The sequence below is a fragment of the Miniopterus schreibersii genome (assembly GCF_964146895.1).
Source record: "Miniopterus schreibersii genome assembly, chromosome: 3".
Taxonomy (NCBI): domain Eukaryota; kingdom Metazoa; phylum Chordata; class Mammalia; order Chiroptera; family Miniopteridae; genus Miniopterus; species Miniopterus schreibersii.
The window spans coordinates 98,798,016-98,813,736 of record NC_138103.1 but is presented as its reverse complement, the minus strand read 5'-3'; the positions used below and the strand labels follow the sequence as shown (position 1 = coordinate 98,813,736).

Sequence of the window (15,721 nt, the reverse complement as noted above, 5' to 3'; positions counted from 1 at the left end):
CGTCAGGGTGCAGCCCCTGGCGTCGGAGAGCTGAGCCCTGCTGGCGGGGGTACAGGTCGTGCCTACAGGGCTGGAGGGACACATAGCAATCCAGCATCTTTTATCTTCCCCTCCACTTTTTATTTTATTTTTTATTGTATTGTATCGTATTTTTTATTTTTGTTTAAAATATTAGATGTCTCCTTTTCTCCCCAGTGACGCCTTCCACCCTCCCCCCTCCCCAGTCCCTCTCCCCACCATTGTCCATGTCCTTGGGTTGTGCATATATTGATGTTTTGAAAAAAATTCTTAGCATTGGCTAGTTTTGATAATATCAAGTACAGGAAATATGAATCAGACAGTTTGTGACAGCCAAGAGCTGGCAGTTCAGGAGGAGAGAGAGAGAAGAGTTGTCCTGGGACGGTGGAGTGATGAACAGGAGGGCTTCTGAGCGCACACTGAACCTCTTCCCGTGCGTTTTAGAGACTTCGGGGGACATTAGCCTCACCCTCGGCATGCTGAACACCGGCGACGGTATCAACAAGGTAAGGAAAAGCGAGAAGGCCCCCTTCCCGGTGACTTTTTCTGGTCCGGGGTATTGCGACATTTCAAAGATGCCCTTCTTTGCCTCGACCCCTCTTTTCCCCGGGCTTCTTACGTGGCCACCAATCTTTCAGAAAATGCACTTACAATGGAAGTCATTATAACGCCTAACAAGCATGTTGGCATTTGAAGATTCAGAGTATCCAGGTCTAGTCTTAGCCAAAGAGTGCCCCTTCCCGTGACCTCCTGCAGCAAGTGGGAGAAAGGGGGGGCGTCGGGCTCATAACACCGGGATGGCGCCTCCCCCTGTATGATGTGAGGGCTCCTCTGAGAACCCCAAAAGACCTCCCCTAGGCATCTGTAAGGAGAGGCCTTTCCTCTGGGATTCCAAGGCTGTTCTGGCTTCACTAACCTTTTGTAAAGTAACAATAGCTACCCTTCCTTGGACGCTGATTGTGTGCTCTCCAAACAATACTGCATCGGATCCTACTCCCTCCTCACAACTCCGTGAGGTAGGTACTGCGATTTCCATTTGACAGCTGAGAGAAGTGAGGCACAGAGAGGTTACGTGACTTGCCTAAGAGGAGCAGGACGACATCCAAACACAAGCCTGTTGGGCTCTGAAGTGATGCTCCCGATTCAGGGCAGCCTCCCTGGGAAGGGCAATGCCTAGGCCTTCCTCTCTTAATTCCGTGGCTCTCGGCCCTGACTGCACGTTAGAGTCTGTGTGCAGAGAGAGTTATTTCACATTTTAAAGCAGGCCCAGTACCTCGAGGCGACACGCTTGAGGCTGCTGGAGGTTTCAGAGCACCCAGTCTCGCCTCTTCCAGAGGCCATGCAGCCACCTGAGAGATGCAGAAGGGCCTTCAGACGCCGCATCTGGTCAAGCCATTTGCTGCCCAGAGTCTGCAGCTCTATCCAAAAATAAAAGAGCATCACTTTCTCCCCACAAAGACATGAATGAAGCAAAGGCCTCTAAACCTCCCTCAGGGGCCAGTTTCATAGCCTCGCAGCCTCTTTGGGAACGGCGTTTGTTCCTTAATACTAGTCACTCCCTGGTAGTAAGAGCAGCAGTGAGGTTGACGGGCATTTCCATTCCCCTGTGTGCCTATGACAGTGATCTCCAGGGGACTTTGATAGTCAGGCAGCCCACCCCTCCTTCCGTTAGATTTTGCTCTACCTGGAAGCCTTTGGGCCCTGAAGATGCCTGTTATATCCAGGAAGCCCCGACTAAGATGCACGCAATCTGGGGGGCAGGAGAGATCCATTGCTTAGTTTCATGGTGTTATCCACTCGGGTTCCATGTGGTTCCTTTAGCCGTGCAACTCACACTTCTGTTTCCCTCGTCTGTTCACAGGAAGACATTTACAGTCACCTCACCTCCGTTATTCAGAACAGTGACATCCTGGACGACGCCATTGTCCAAAGGCTGATTTATTACGCATCTAAGGACATGAGAGACAACAACGTAAGTTTGATTGTTGGTGATGAGTCAGTGTCACGGCCAACAACAGGTCTCTCAGTGACCCGACTGCACCCATGTAGCCGTCCATAAGCTGCCAGGACCGCAGATGAAATCACTTCTAGTTGGTCTTCACGGTAACTTGTCTGCAGTAACAGGGCCTGTTATTTAGCCTTTCACAGAAGAGGAAACTGAGGCCAAGCTAAGACTTTAGAGGTCATATTATCCAATCCACTTTTATATGAGGTACTTGATGTTTAGAGAGATTTTTTTTTCTCCAAAGTGACAGTTATGTACTGACAGAACAAGTGACTAGAACCCAGTTTTCTTCACTCCCATATAAATTTTTATTTATGTGCCTACCCATCTATGTACATAGGCACTGTATCTGAAAAAAATATTTGCAGAAATTATTTTGAGTCCTAAGATAATGGTATTTTCTTCCAGAAAGGGTTTTTACTTGCTTACCTGCCAAGGACACTAATTAATTAATCTATGATTAATTTCAGAGCTTGAGAGTTTTTAAGCAACTTCTCAGTAGTAGAGTTGATTAAATTTACCTAATTCATATAGAGGGGAAACATGGTGATGGAAGGAGACTGGACTTGGGGTGGTGAACACACAACACAGTGTACAGATGACGTGTTGTGGAATAGTGCGCCCGAAGCCAGTGTATAATTTTGTTAACCAATGTCACCCCAGTAAATTCAATAAAAAGGGAAAAAATTACCTAGTTCGCCATTAGCAAAAGCAGAAGTTCCTCCAACTACCTCCAATACCAACCAAAGCTATTGTTAGATCAGGGCTGAACTAAAACCCAAAGCTCTAGACTCTTAGCCCCAGTTTCCTCTCCTCGTGGCCTTTCCGTCACAGTAATTCAACCACAGCTGTTCACATCCCTGAATTAGAACATAAATCCTATGCTTACGGTGCCTGATCTATCAGCGAGAAAAGACGTACTGACCCTGAGTTTACAAGATTCCTATTAGAAGCTAGTTTGAAAATGAACTGCGATTTCCTCTGCTTTCCCAGCTACTGACACCACCCCTGAGGCTTTCGCCCGGGTTTGGGAACAGCCTGTCCTCCCTCTGCCCCAGAGCCAGGGGACTCACAAGTGTTATGTATCCTATGTCCCCTCGTCCCCCCTCGCTCACTATTGCTGCTTTCCGTTTGTCCCTCAGGTCCCCAGAGGAATCAGAATGCTAGCTGGCGAGGTGCTGGTGTCTCTCGCTGCCCATGATTTCAACTCTGTGATGTACGAAATACAGAGTAACTTCAGGATCCTGGAGCTGCCCAATGAATTCGTCGTGCTCGCCCTGGCGGAGCTGGCCACCAGCTACGGTAGGGTGGGGGCACTCGCCAGGCTCCCCTGGGAAGCAGCCGCCCTGACTCACTGTGGAAAACCCCAGGGGGGCCAACAGCAGGAGGGCAGCATCCCTACCTTGTGCCGAACTGAAGAGCATGGACAGAGGGATTTGGGCAGCCGTGCATGGGCGGAGATGCGCCTGCTGACCGCCACTGGTCCGCACGGCTGGCTCCGAATTTGGCTGGGTTGTCGCCCAGCCCCGCCTTCCCTTTCCGCCAGCTTTGTGTTTGCAGAAGCACGTTTTCCACAGGCGTATTCTGCAAACCAATGGACACTTACACGCAGTAAGGGCTTCTTAAGATATTTTTCCTACACCACTTTATTTATTGAGCACCTATTACCTGGGCTAGGCCCTAGAGATACAGGAAAGTTCTGATGGGAGGGATGAACGGTCATGAAACAATTATCCAAATAAGTCATTGCTGCTAAACAGAGGTGCAAGTGGCTGCATAGCTATGAAGCCAGTGGTTCCTTAATTCCCTAACCGCAGCCTGGCACTGTGGTGGGGCGGGCTGGAGAGCACCCTCCCTCCCGCACCCACCTGCCTGCCCGGCCCAGCGCGGCCTGGCCACCTTGCTGCTGGCACGAGGAGGCCGGGAGCTCCCAGCCCGAGGCCAGCGCCTGTCTGCTCTCCCCCAGCGTCCCAGAGCATCCCCTTCATGATGATGACGCTGCTCACCATGCAGACCATGCTGCGGCTGGCCGAGGAGGACAGCATGAAGGCGGCCTTCTGCGTCGGTGGGTACCCTGCGCCCCCGCTGGGGCCAGGCCGCGAACTGAGCACACCGCTCGCTTCCCTTTCCTTTGCCTCCCTTCCTGTCCTTTCCAAGAGCCGCTGTTTATCAGGTGCCTGCCGTGTGGAAGGCCCTCTGCATCTGATGCAAACACATACGGGTCAGTGGCCCACAGGGCATCGTTGTAGGCCCAAGGTTCTTTTAAATTAAAAGGAAAACAGACACACAGGAAGACATGCAAATGAGAAGTGTGCAGGTCGATGGGCTGGAACAAAGTGAATGTATCCATTTGACCATCCCTCAGGTCAAGAAGTGGGGCATTGCTAATACCCCAGATGTCCCCCTCTTTTCTCCCGGTCGTCACTCCATTCTCACAATCTTGACATTTAACAGCATAGATTAGTTTTGCCCGTTTGTGAGATTCACACATGTTGTTTTGTGTAGGTGTAGTCTATTTTCACTTCTGTATACTATCATGTGTCTACACTACAATTTAGTTTTCCATTCCATCTGTTGGCAGATATTTGGAATATTTTCTGTTTGAGGCTATCACACACACACACACACACACACACACACAGCCCTAACATGAAACATTCTTGTACAACTTTCTAGTGCCTATATGTACGCATGTCTAATGATTGTATATATACCTTGGGATGGAATTTCTGGGACACAGAGATCACATATTCAGCTTTGGTAGATAGTGTCGAGTACTTTTTCCCAGTATTGGTATCAGTTCATTCTCCCACCATCAGTACGTGAAAATACCAGCTACATCTTAGTCTTGTCAATGCTGGACATTGGCTTAGATTTTGGCCATAGCGGATGGTAGGTAATAGTATCTCATATGGTTTTCACTTACATTTCACTAACATGGCTGAACATTTTTTATGTTTATTTAGTAGAGTTATTAGATCTTATAGAAACTATTATACTGTATTTGCTACTCTTCCCTACTCTCAAATTACTTGACGGTCCTTCCCACCCTTTTATTTTTCTCAGTCTGTGGTTGTTTTTAAAATGCAGCCCTTGAGAAGTTCAGCAAGGCCATTTACAAGTATGTGAACCACTGGCGAGACTTCCCCTATCCCAGGCTGGATGCCAACCGACTGTCTGACAAGATCTTCATGCTGTTCCGCTATATAATGGACAAGTGGGCCCCCACCACCTCCCCCGCGCAGGTGAGTGGAGCCCCCGCCTGGCTCTCCTTCCGAGCTGGCTGAACTTCCTCTCTTCTTTTCATATGATTATTAATCTCGATTTTTTTGGAGAGCTGTGGGTTGTGTTTTATCGGGTTTATCAAACCTTTTGTTTTTCTTATTTCAAATCAGTATTTATTCATTCTGAATTTCAATGACTATTTATTGGGTCTGCGGAACATGCCAGGCACTGTTCCACATGCTGGGGATACAGAGATTAAACAGATGGGAGTCCCCACTCTCATGCCACTGACATTCCAGTGTGTGGAGACAACAGACAAGATAAAATGAAAAGAATATATAGAATGTTAGCTGTTTCATGTCTTATTTATCATAATCCACATTTGGGCTGAGTCACTGATTAGGAAAAACAATAGTCCACAGAAATTGCCTGTGTGTGGTTATCACAGCGAAATAAAATAACATCTAAAGAATGTGTTTGGCTGCTTCAAAAGACTGTAATTCTTTCCAGAGACTAGGTCACACAGTGCACATATATAATCCCATCCGTATCTTGCTTTAATTGCTATAATTTTTAAAAGTAGGCTAAATTATACCCTATTTAATCCCCTATTGCTATATTATAAAAGATCTAACACTTAGCTACCTTCTCCCATTCAGTTTCTTTTCTATACTCCTCCCCCCCCCCCCATTTTCTATCTTTTAAGCTGCTAAGGCACTTATTTTTTAACATGCTGGGTTGGTTAAATCATTAGCAAACGTGGAATTTTAAAAATGTCCTATAGAAGTCTTTTTTTCAAGACATCTGAAAAACAAAATTCAGTACAAATTCGATGACTACTTTCCTGGCGTCCCACGAGAGGAGTTAGGCAAATGACAAGACGGTGCTTGAAGTGAGAAGGGAGCAGAGAGAGAGCAGCCTGAGCTCCTGTGATGAGCGCTGGAAAGGCTGGGACTCTGGGACTGAGCTTTTAACCCCTGAAGTCATTTTCGACGGGGCAGGTGCATTCCCCAAAGAGGGAATGAAACCCACTGAAGCCTAGGTGGGAGATGGGGTTGCGTGTGCACTTGAGCGAGTCTGGTGGGAGAAGGCGAAGGGCCCGGGGGGCAGGGGACACAAAGGCAGGAAGAAATGAAACCGGAAAGGCCTTGGCCACAAAATGAAGAGCCTTGACTGCCACTCAGGAACTGGGACTTGGACTTTTTTTTTTTTTAAGAAATGAGACTCCTTTAAAGGATTTTAAGCCAGAGTTTGAGTGCCAGAAATCATTCTAATATCAGTGCTGAAGGTGGATGGGGTGTAGGGTGGAGAAAGACCAGACTGTCAGGAGGCTGGAGAAACGTTCCAGGTCATGCATGCTAAGGGCGGAGACTGGTGTAGCAGGGGCAGTGCAGACCCAAGGAGTCACAGGCTGAAAAATAGCATCCGCAGGACTTGGCATCAATTAGGCGTTTATAATGAGGAAAATGGAGGCATCTGGGATGATTCTTAGATTTCCAGCCTGAGTGATCTTGGGGCCATTAACCAAGGTGAGAAAAGCAGGAGGAATTGCGCATTTGGGGCGGTAAGAAAAATGAGTTTCATTTTAGACATTTTGACTTGAACGCCTATGGGCCATCCAAGAGGAGATATTAATAGGTTTGGGGATATTCAGGGTCGGTGTTAAGAAGAAAAGCAAAAACTAGATACACAGATTTGGATACCAGCTTTATACAAGTGACAACTGAATACATGGCTGTGGGTCGAGTTGCTCAAGGGGAGTATGTATTGAATTATCACAGGGAACACTTTGTAACCTATAATGAATGGCTATCCACTGGGCTGTACACCTGAAACTAATACAGAATAGTGTTGAGTTCAAACTGTAATCGAAAGATAAAAAATTTTAAAACGAGTATGTAGAGCGGAAAGTGTTAAAAATAGAGTTTGGGGTGGGGGTGATCAATTTTTAAGGGAAAGCAAAGGAAGAACTCACGACGGAGAATCGAGAACGTGCTGCTGAAGGAATGGGAGGACCGAGTGGAATGAGAACTTACCAACCAAGAAAGGAGGGATTTGCAGGAGGCAAAGAGGGATCCAGAATCCACTGGCACAGTGCTCAAGCGAGAAAACTCTTGAAAAGCATTCCTTGCACAGAAACGTGCTGGAAGAACTGTGTCGCTGGCACACGGTCCTGAGTGATATAAACGGTGGTTGTTATCAACCAGTAAGTTTTGAGTGCTTTTCTGTACAGCAAAACCCAGCTAATAGAAAACACTTCATGTATTATTAGGCAGAAAAAGCAGAATATAGGACTCTATATGAAAGAATGTTAATTTTTTAAACATTTGAATCCATAGAGAAAAGAGTTTTAAAAAGTGAATGTAAGAGCATATTAAAACTACACCGAGCTGTGATTATCTCTGAATACGGTGGGCAGAGTTTCCTTCATGAGAACGTTGGAGATTTCTGAACTTTTATAATCGATGCGCATTATGTGTGTGTTTTATATTTGTTCACTTTCTGTGTCAGCGAAGCCAGATTGCGGTGCACTGAGGGATAAGTGGGGGGGGGGGGAGAGCAAATGTGCACACTCCTTCCAAAGGCCTTGCTCTAGAGGAAGAAACGGGTGGGGTGGTGAGGGTGGCAGCTGCTCGAAGTTGTATGGAGGCGAAGAATGTTTTAATATGAGGGAAATTTGTTAACATCGTGAAAGAAAGCGACTATTAGAGACCCGGCTGGTGTGGTTCAGTGGTTAGAGTATAAGACTGAGCACTGGAGGGTCACGGGTTCGATTCCCGGTCAAGGGCACGTACCTGGGTTGCAGGTCCAATCCCCGGCCCTGGTCGGGGCACCTGTGGGAGGCAACCGACTGATGTGTCTGCCACATCAATGTTTCTTTCTCTCGCTCTCCTCTCTCCCCGCAGCCCCCCCCCCCGCCGTCCCCCTTCCACTTTCTCTAACAATCAATGGAAAAAATACCCTCACTCCTTGGGTGAGGGTAAAAAAAAAAAAAAAAGAAATGAAAGAAAGTGACTATTAGAGACAGGTCAAAGACATAAAAGTGTTGAAATGAGAATCAATATAGATAAAGATGCAGATATAAATACAAATATAAACATAACTGCCTCGTGCACTGATCTTAACCTGAGCATTGTTCAAAGTTTCTAAGAAACATTTCTCGGTCGAAAGCAGTGAGGAAGGTTTGGGGGGACGGGGTTCTCAATCCCCTGGGACTGAGAAACGTACAAACCGCGCCGCGCAGAACTGGAAGTGCTCGTTCTTGCTGCCTCTGCAGACTCTGTGCATCGTCAAGGCCCTCGGCCCCACAGTGAGCCTGCTGCTGCATCGGGAAGACCTCTGCGAATACGCCCTGGGCCAGCTTCCCTGGCTCCTGAGCCAGTATAAAGACAAAGAGATGGATTTCCACGTCACTCAGGTAGGAGCCACACCCTCCAGGAGCTGGCCGGCGACGCCAAGTCCCAGGAGGGCCTGACGCACCGGCCCCTGTGGGAGCTGAACCTGGGAAGTTCGGGCCCGCGGGGCTCGGATGGGAGCTCCAGGAAGGAGCTGCTGAAGCAGTGAACATGGTAGAAGGGCCAGAGTCACTAGGAAACACGCACACACACGCACACACACGCACACACAGGTAACTGCGGGAAGGTGAGAGGTTTGTTCTCACAGAACCGAAGGATTTGCCTCCCGCGCCCGGTGTCTGCTGCTTCACGGGCAGCGTCCAGCTAACCTTTGATTCCAGAGCCTGAAGCAGATCCTGACCTCGGTCGTCCTGTATGACATCGGCCTTCCACGGGACTTGAAGAGAAGCATCTTCACCAACCTGCTCCACCAGGTGAGGCGCCCGCGCCACCCGGCCGCTGGTGCCGCTGGCCCGGTTCCGTTCCAACAGCGCCGCCCGCTCCCTCCCCAGGTGTGCAGGGTTCCCGAGCCCCCGGTTAAGGAGAACGAAGCCGAGGCCGCCGGCTGCTTCCTCGTTCTAGGTAGGCCCAGGCCCCGGCGGCTGTTAGCAAAGCCGGCCGGGTGGTGGTGATGCGGCGGCGAAGGGCGTGTACGCGCGCACACACGCACACGCGCACGCACGCACACGCGCACACGCACGCACACGCACGCACACACACGCACACACGCACACACACGCACGCACGCACACGCGCGCGCGCACACACACGCGCACACGCACGCACACGCGCACGCGCGCGCACACACACACGCACACACACGCACGCACACACGCACGCACACACACGCACACACACAATGTTTCCGTGATACTCAAGAAGCAAGAACGTAATAAAATCTAACTGGGAATTTAAGGGCTGCTCTGACAAGCCTCCCGGCGCTCCCCTCCGCCCATTCACATATATTTTACTGGAGGGGAAAGTGAGTTGTTATGATGCCAGTATTTCTTCAACCTGCAGCCCATTCCAACCCTGCAGACCTGATGGAATTTTTTGATGAACAAATAAGAATTAATAATGAAGTCACTCGAGCGGGCATCTTGACTTTGTTAAGATCAGCTATCAATGCTGAAGGTAAGCAGGGATGACGCCAGAGCGGTTTCGTTTGTACCAGGAAGAAAGCCAAAGCCTGTGCTTGCTCTAACCCTAACCTATGTCCTTGGATGTTTATAGAACATCATGTTCAAGTGAAGCTCTGTCTTCCTGGTTGTCTACAATCTACTAATTTTAAACAGGCATTTCCAGTTACCTCTTTTCTTTTATTATATTTATGGATACACTGAGTTGAGGAGGATGAGTAGAATATCTGGGAATTGAATTTAGAATTTGGAAGATCTAGTAAGCTGGTTAAGTGGCCCAATAAACAAGGGATGGGCGAGAAGAATGCATAATATTCTAGAGATTAGTACATTTATAAAAGAGCAGAATTTAATAAACTATCATATTTTTTTAATTCTGAGAAGCGCATGTTTTCATGATATTGGAATATATGTTATAATTGACGGCATTTTTAATTATAGTCAGACATTACAGTTTTTATTTTTGATGCAATATAAAATAATGGTGCCTCATAAAGTTGATGGTATCTTGGATTAATAAAATATGGTAATTTATTTCTGCTCTACATTATAACAGGTTTTAAAATTCAGTCACCACTGAGATTTATTGGAAAATCAAACAAGAAATGTGAATTAGTTTCACAAAAGTTAAAGTTTACCCATTGGGCGTGATGTATTGAACTCGCTTTGGACTCTAATTTAATTTTAAACAAGATGAAACCAAACATAATAGGGAGCAAAGGAAGCAATCAACATCTTTAAAGAGTTGGAGATGAAGAAGATAGGAGGAACGTTAATAACGTAAAATGTTAAGGACAAGAGACTTTTCAATTATGCGCCAAAACTCTAATGGGTTTTCATCAATCCTAGAACATACTGGACTCCTACAGGGTCACCTGTCTCAATTTCTCCTCTGTCTTTCAGAGCCCAACTTGAGGGATCACATCACTTCAATCGAAAGTACAGTCAAAGTTGTCATGGGCGACCTCAGCATAAAAGTAAGAGAATTAATGGGGACTTACTTCTCTTCTGTTGGTGGTAGTTTAGGAGTAAACAAAACAGTTTGGACTGTTGAAAGATTTACTTATGAGATTGCTTTATAAAGAACTCTGATGAATTCTGTTTTTAAAAGAACTCCATTTTTCCCCCAAAAGATAAATCAAAATGAGATACAGTTCTAAAAATAACTTGTTAGTGATAAAGATAATATGTCTTCCTCCAAAAAACAATATCCCCTGAACCTTGCGTTCTGTGCACAGACATCCTGTTTTTCAAGCAGGGAGCGCCTGGAGCAAGTCTTGCACGAAATAGATTGCTCAATATTTCTAGATTATTTGATCAATGTTATTTCATGTTAGGAAAGACAGAAAACTTCTGCTAACAAAAATTTTTAAAAATTACCAATTGTCGTATTTTTGGAATGAAAACCGTGTTTTGTTTGGATCAAAGACAATGGAAGAAGAGAAAATTCCCCTAAGAAGCTTTGATTGACTATGACTGTGTTTAAAATAAAAGTTATGCAATAAATAACAAGAGTGATTGTATAGAAAAGCCTGACCCAGTAATTGGCTAAGCCAATTAAAGAATTGCTAGAAGATTTAGGGGTAGAATAAAAGAACACAGAAACTTTAAGGAAGGCCAGCTCCTCTGGCAAAAACAGAGAGAAGCTGGGCCTCGTTTTTGTTCACTTGGGGAGATGACTGGGTGACCTTTTTGATAACTGCCATCATGTAGTTCTGCCTCTCCATTCCAAACTATTCTTTTCTTCCCACTTCCCACCCTCCATTAAAAGACCCATTCACTAAGGAACTAGATCTGGGCTTGCTATCCTTGAGGGAAGCAATCCAATAAATAACAGAGGCCAAATTATTAAAAACGTATCACACAGGGCCAGATATATTTCAGAATTCAGAATTTTCAGATTTTAGAAAAGCATTACCATGACAATAGCCCACAGTCAGACCCATTAATATTTCTGCAGGAAAATGGGTGGATATCCACACTACATAAACTAAGTAAAGACCACAAATAGCTTTAAAACAGTTCAGTGTGGGTTTTGACACCAATGAGTCGCCACCAAATTTTAAAAACAAAATCCCAGAAGTGAGGCGGTGTTTTTGCCCAAAGTTAGCAACATTTTATAATACGTAATAACAGAGGGTATGTCTTGGGAGCTAGGGAGAAAGACTTTGGTTAGAGAGAGCTTTTCTGGTGACCTTTTCATCGAAACCTATAAATTACCCCCTGCTCCATCTATGAGAGTAACACTATTCAATTTATAATCTTTTTTTTAAAAAAAGGTTCCCACTAAATGATCCATGAAGGTTAAAGAATAGGAGAAGCTAAATTCCCATCCCACCCAACGCAGTAAATTGTTGCAAGTGCGTTTCCCTCGCTCTAGGTGAGAAACTGCACCCTCCTGCTCATCCTTACCATGTGTGAGAAGTGCTACATCGAGGCCCAGGAGGGCTGGCCGCTGGTCCAATACGTCTTCTCGCAGTTTGTCATGTCCAACAAGAACCTGGTAGGAAGAGGGTGCGGCTCCAGGCGCTGCCCGGGGTCAAGTGCAGTTGCCTCAGCTGGGTCCTAAAAGAAACGCGCGGGTTCGACCCCATACCTGACTTAGAAATTACATTTCACTCACCCTTTCTGATACGTTCTTCAGCCTCTAGAGTTATCAGATCCCTTTCCCCGATATCACGTCTGACTTACACGAAACGCCAGGTAGTTAAACCCCAGTTTACCCTAAGGAGGAGGCAGCCCGGCCTCCAAGGCCTGGGGGCGGTGTGGACAGAGGCAGAGAAAACGAATTGTTTAGAGAAAATCGGAGACAGGGATACTTGCTGCCCTGGAGTTGGCGTCGTGTGCACGAACAGCAGGAAAAGCACGTTTGTAAGATCTCAGAGATCTTAGCACGTCTGTGACCACTGAAGCTGCAGCCCACCAGGAAGCATTGTCTTTGAATTCCTTTTGTCCCAGAGAAAATGGCAAAGGCCTGAGAGAGAGAGGGAATGTCTTCGGTTCAAGGCTCCTCACAATTTTTCTTTACTGCTTCAGCCAGGGGTGTTTTTTCTCACCGATTCCTCCAAGAAGCAATTTTAAATGGGAATTAGATGCCGAAGACTAAGCCAATGGGCTCCATGGGTCCCCTTAGCTGAGTGACAGCCTTCCCCACCCCAGAGCCTGAGCACACAGCCACGTGCAGTCAGAGGGGACACAGGGAGGGACTATTACCAAGTCACCTGTTTCATGTTTCTTGAAGGAGAAACCAGCGAGACCTAACTCCTGTGAGGAAGAAAAGGGAGAGAAATCGGTCCGAGCAACAAGCCTCGAGGTCCTAAGAACCCTGGACCCCCTGGTCATTGGAATGCCTCAGGTAGGGGGTCTTGGATCTCCTTCCGAAAGCTCTGCCCGCTCGGGAGTAAAGACACGAGCTTGTGCCCCATGTGTCATCGGCTTTCTGAAGCTCAGTGCCCAGCACATAGTAGTTCCTCAAAGACAGGTATAGAATCAATTAATTCATTACTCTGATACCTGGATAGCAGACGACACTTTATAAGTACCTCAATTATTCTTTTTCTTCTTTCCTTGACGTTCCCATAGCGGATGGTGGTTGCCATGCGGTGAATGTTAAACATCCCCACTCACCGGTGCAGGTGTTAAGAGCGCACGTTCTCAGGCCTCCCTTGAAGCCAATATAACCTGACCCTCGAGGGGCGTAGCCTTGGAATCTGTATTTTCCTTAAGCTAGACAACCAGAGAAAGGACTTAGAGGCCAGAGATACCTGGCCCAGCCAGGAGGCAGTCACAGGCCGGTCCACGTGGGTCAGAGGCTGTTCCTGGGGCTGCGGCACCTCCCGCAGTGCCCAGAACACGTCCTCGCAGTGAGGAGTCCATTGTCCCGCCCCGAGTCCCAGCAACGACCCCACGGAGAAACCCCGGCGACACTCGCTGCGACGAGCGGCTGAAAGTGAATGTGCTGGGCGGAGATTGTTTAATGGTTTCATTTTGATCTGGCCCGAAGAGCAAACTGATAACAAGTGGGGGGAAATTTCGTGTTTGCCACAGGTGCTCTGGCCACGAATCCTGACGTTCGTGGTACCTGCAGAATACACGGGAACCCTGGACTACCTGTTCAACATCATCCGGATTCTGATCATGGCAGAGGAGAGGAAGAAGAAGAGTGCCTCGGAGTCCACGGCCCTTGTCATCTCCACAGGCCCTGGTTTGTACCTTCAAAGACAAAGCAAGCCCTGGCTGGCGTGGCTCCTTCGGTTGAGTGTCGGCCTGTGCACCAAAGGGTTGCCAGTTCGATTCCCAGTCAGGGCACATGCCCGGGCTGCAGGCTCGATCCCCAGTAGGGAGCAGGCAGGAGGCAGCTATTTGATGTTTCTCTCTCACATTGATGTTTCTCTGTCTCTCTCCCTCTTCCTTCCTCTATGTCTAAAAATCAATAAAAACATACTATAAAAAACAAAAACAAAGCAAAACATTTCTCTTTTCTGAGACTCATTTTCAGAAAGGCTACAGGGCTTTGATCATATACCGAACCCCAATCTGAAATTTTCTAGCCCCCATGGCAATAATGAAAATGGCTTTCTCTTTCCAGTGAAACTTCCTTCACCGCAACAGCTCCTGGCCAGACTCCTGGTGAGTGAGTCACGAAAAACCAATGTGGGATAAACTGAAGCCAGCATCGGTAACTCAGCTCCAAATAAGTGCTAATAAAAAGTGCATAAGATACTCCAAACCAAAAGAAACACTAAAGGCACAGTAAGTGTCCTGCTATGCTAATGGCACTCCTGAAAACATATAATTGGCTAGATTTTCTTCTCACTCTGAAATGCTTGTTAAACTGTACAATTTTTAAATAAGCATCGCCTGAGTTTGATCCGTAAGTACCATTCAAACAACTTCCACATCGATTGCTTAGATTGCAGCCTCTTTTTTGCCCCATGTGTATCCTTTACTCAAGCACTATTTCCACAGACTCTTGTTTAATTAATAAACCTAGCTAAGTGTTGCTAACTTTCATTGGTTTCAGCTCTAGAATCAGTGAGAATGGACTGTGATGACTCGTTAAAAGGTTAGCTAATGTGGGAATCCAGGGAATCCACAACAAGAGGAAAGAGGAACAGGTAGGTGGCCTTTTAAATACCCCCAAGTTGACCATCATTTTCTCTTCTATCTTCCAGGTACTATCTATGCTCGCCAGCTTAGGGAGACCATGTGGGGCTGGTGCAATAGGACTTTTGAAGTTGTTGCCTGAGATAATTCACCCCAAACTGGTAAACCTCTGGAAAACACGCTTGCCTGAGCTCCTGCAACCTCTGGAAGGTACACAGGAGTGGGGTCAGGTCTTTACCCAAGGAGGCAAAAACACAAAGAAATGAGGCGCCACTCCTCTGTCCAAAGCCACTGTGGTTCATTTTAGGCAGGGAGAGCAATGAGCTTGATACACAAGGTAGACAGCTATATTTCTTCCTTGATCGCTCATGTCCTATTTCTTTACCGGACACTTGTTCTACAAGAGGACCAGGTAGGTAACACCCTTAGCAAGATAAACTGGTCATCTTCTTGTGGTTAGAGAAACTCTTTTTTGGTGTTGTTCCGAAAAGTTATTACTCGTCCATGCTAGAATATTGAAACATGGTCATTTCAGTAGTTACTGTTGAAATTAGCAAAAAGCCTAGATTTTATTATGGGTTGAAGACCCTCTGGCCCCCTGACCAGCACCTGACAGTTGGCAACATGGTGAATTTCATCTGAAATAACCGTCCTGTGTAAAGACTAAGCTTGACGTGGGACTGCAGCATCCACTGGGGACCTTGCAAGGGAGAAACTGAGCCTTGATCTGGGGGCAGTTATTGCATTAATTTCTTCTTTTTCTAGGAAAGAACATTAGTATAGTGCTATGGGAAACCATGCTGCTTCAGGTAAGGGTAGATTAAGTGTTGGTG

At 46.7% G+C, this 15,721-nt stretch overlaps 1 protein-coding gene across 1 annotated transcript in view; it reads left to right on the top strand.

The window, feature by feature from the left end:
* Positions 1–410: 410 nt before the first annotated feature.
* MROH2B (maestro heat like repeat family member 2B) overlaps positions 411–15,721 on the top strand; it is a gene marked incomplete at its 5' end in the record, with an annotated part of 42,537 nt that continues 27,226 nt past the window's right edge. Inside the window, 16 exons of the mRNA XM_081132604.1 lie at positions 411–524; positions 1,880–1,990; positions 3,166–3,325; positions 3,990–4,088; positions 5,114–5,268; positions 8,526–8,666; positions 8,985–9,077; positions 9,156–9,225; positions 9,664–9,777; positions 10,686–10,759; positions 12,163–12,285; positions 13,024–13,137; positions 13,830–13,986; positions 14,371–14,411; positions 14,957–15,098; positions 15,654–15,697. Coding sequence (XP_080988730.1) covers positions 411–524; positions 1,880–1,990; positions 3,166–3,325; positions 3,990–4,088; positions 5,114–5,268; positions 8,526–8,666; positions 8,985–9,077; positions 9,156–9,225; positions 9,664–9,777; positions 10,686–10,759; positions 12,163–12,285; positions 13,024–13,137; positions 13,830–13,986; positions 14,371–14,411; positions 14,957–15,098; positions 15,654–15,697 — 1,752 coding nt within the window. The remainder of the gene's footprint in view (positions 525–1,879; positions 1,991–3,165; positions 3,326–3,989; positions 4,089–5,113; positions 5,269–8,525; positions 8,667–8,984; positions 9,078–9,155; positions 9,226–9,663; positions 9,778–10,685; positions 10,760–12,162; positions 12,286–13,023; positions 13,138–13,829; positions 13,987–14,370; positions 14,412–14,956; positions 15,099–15,653; positions 15,698–15,721) is intronic.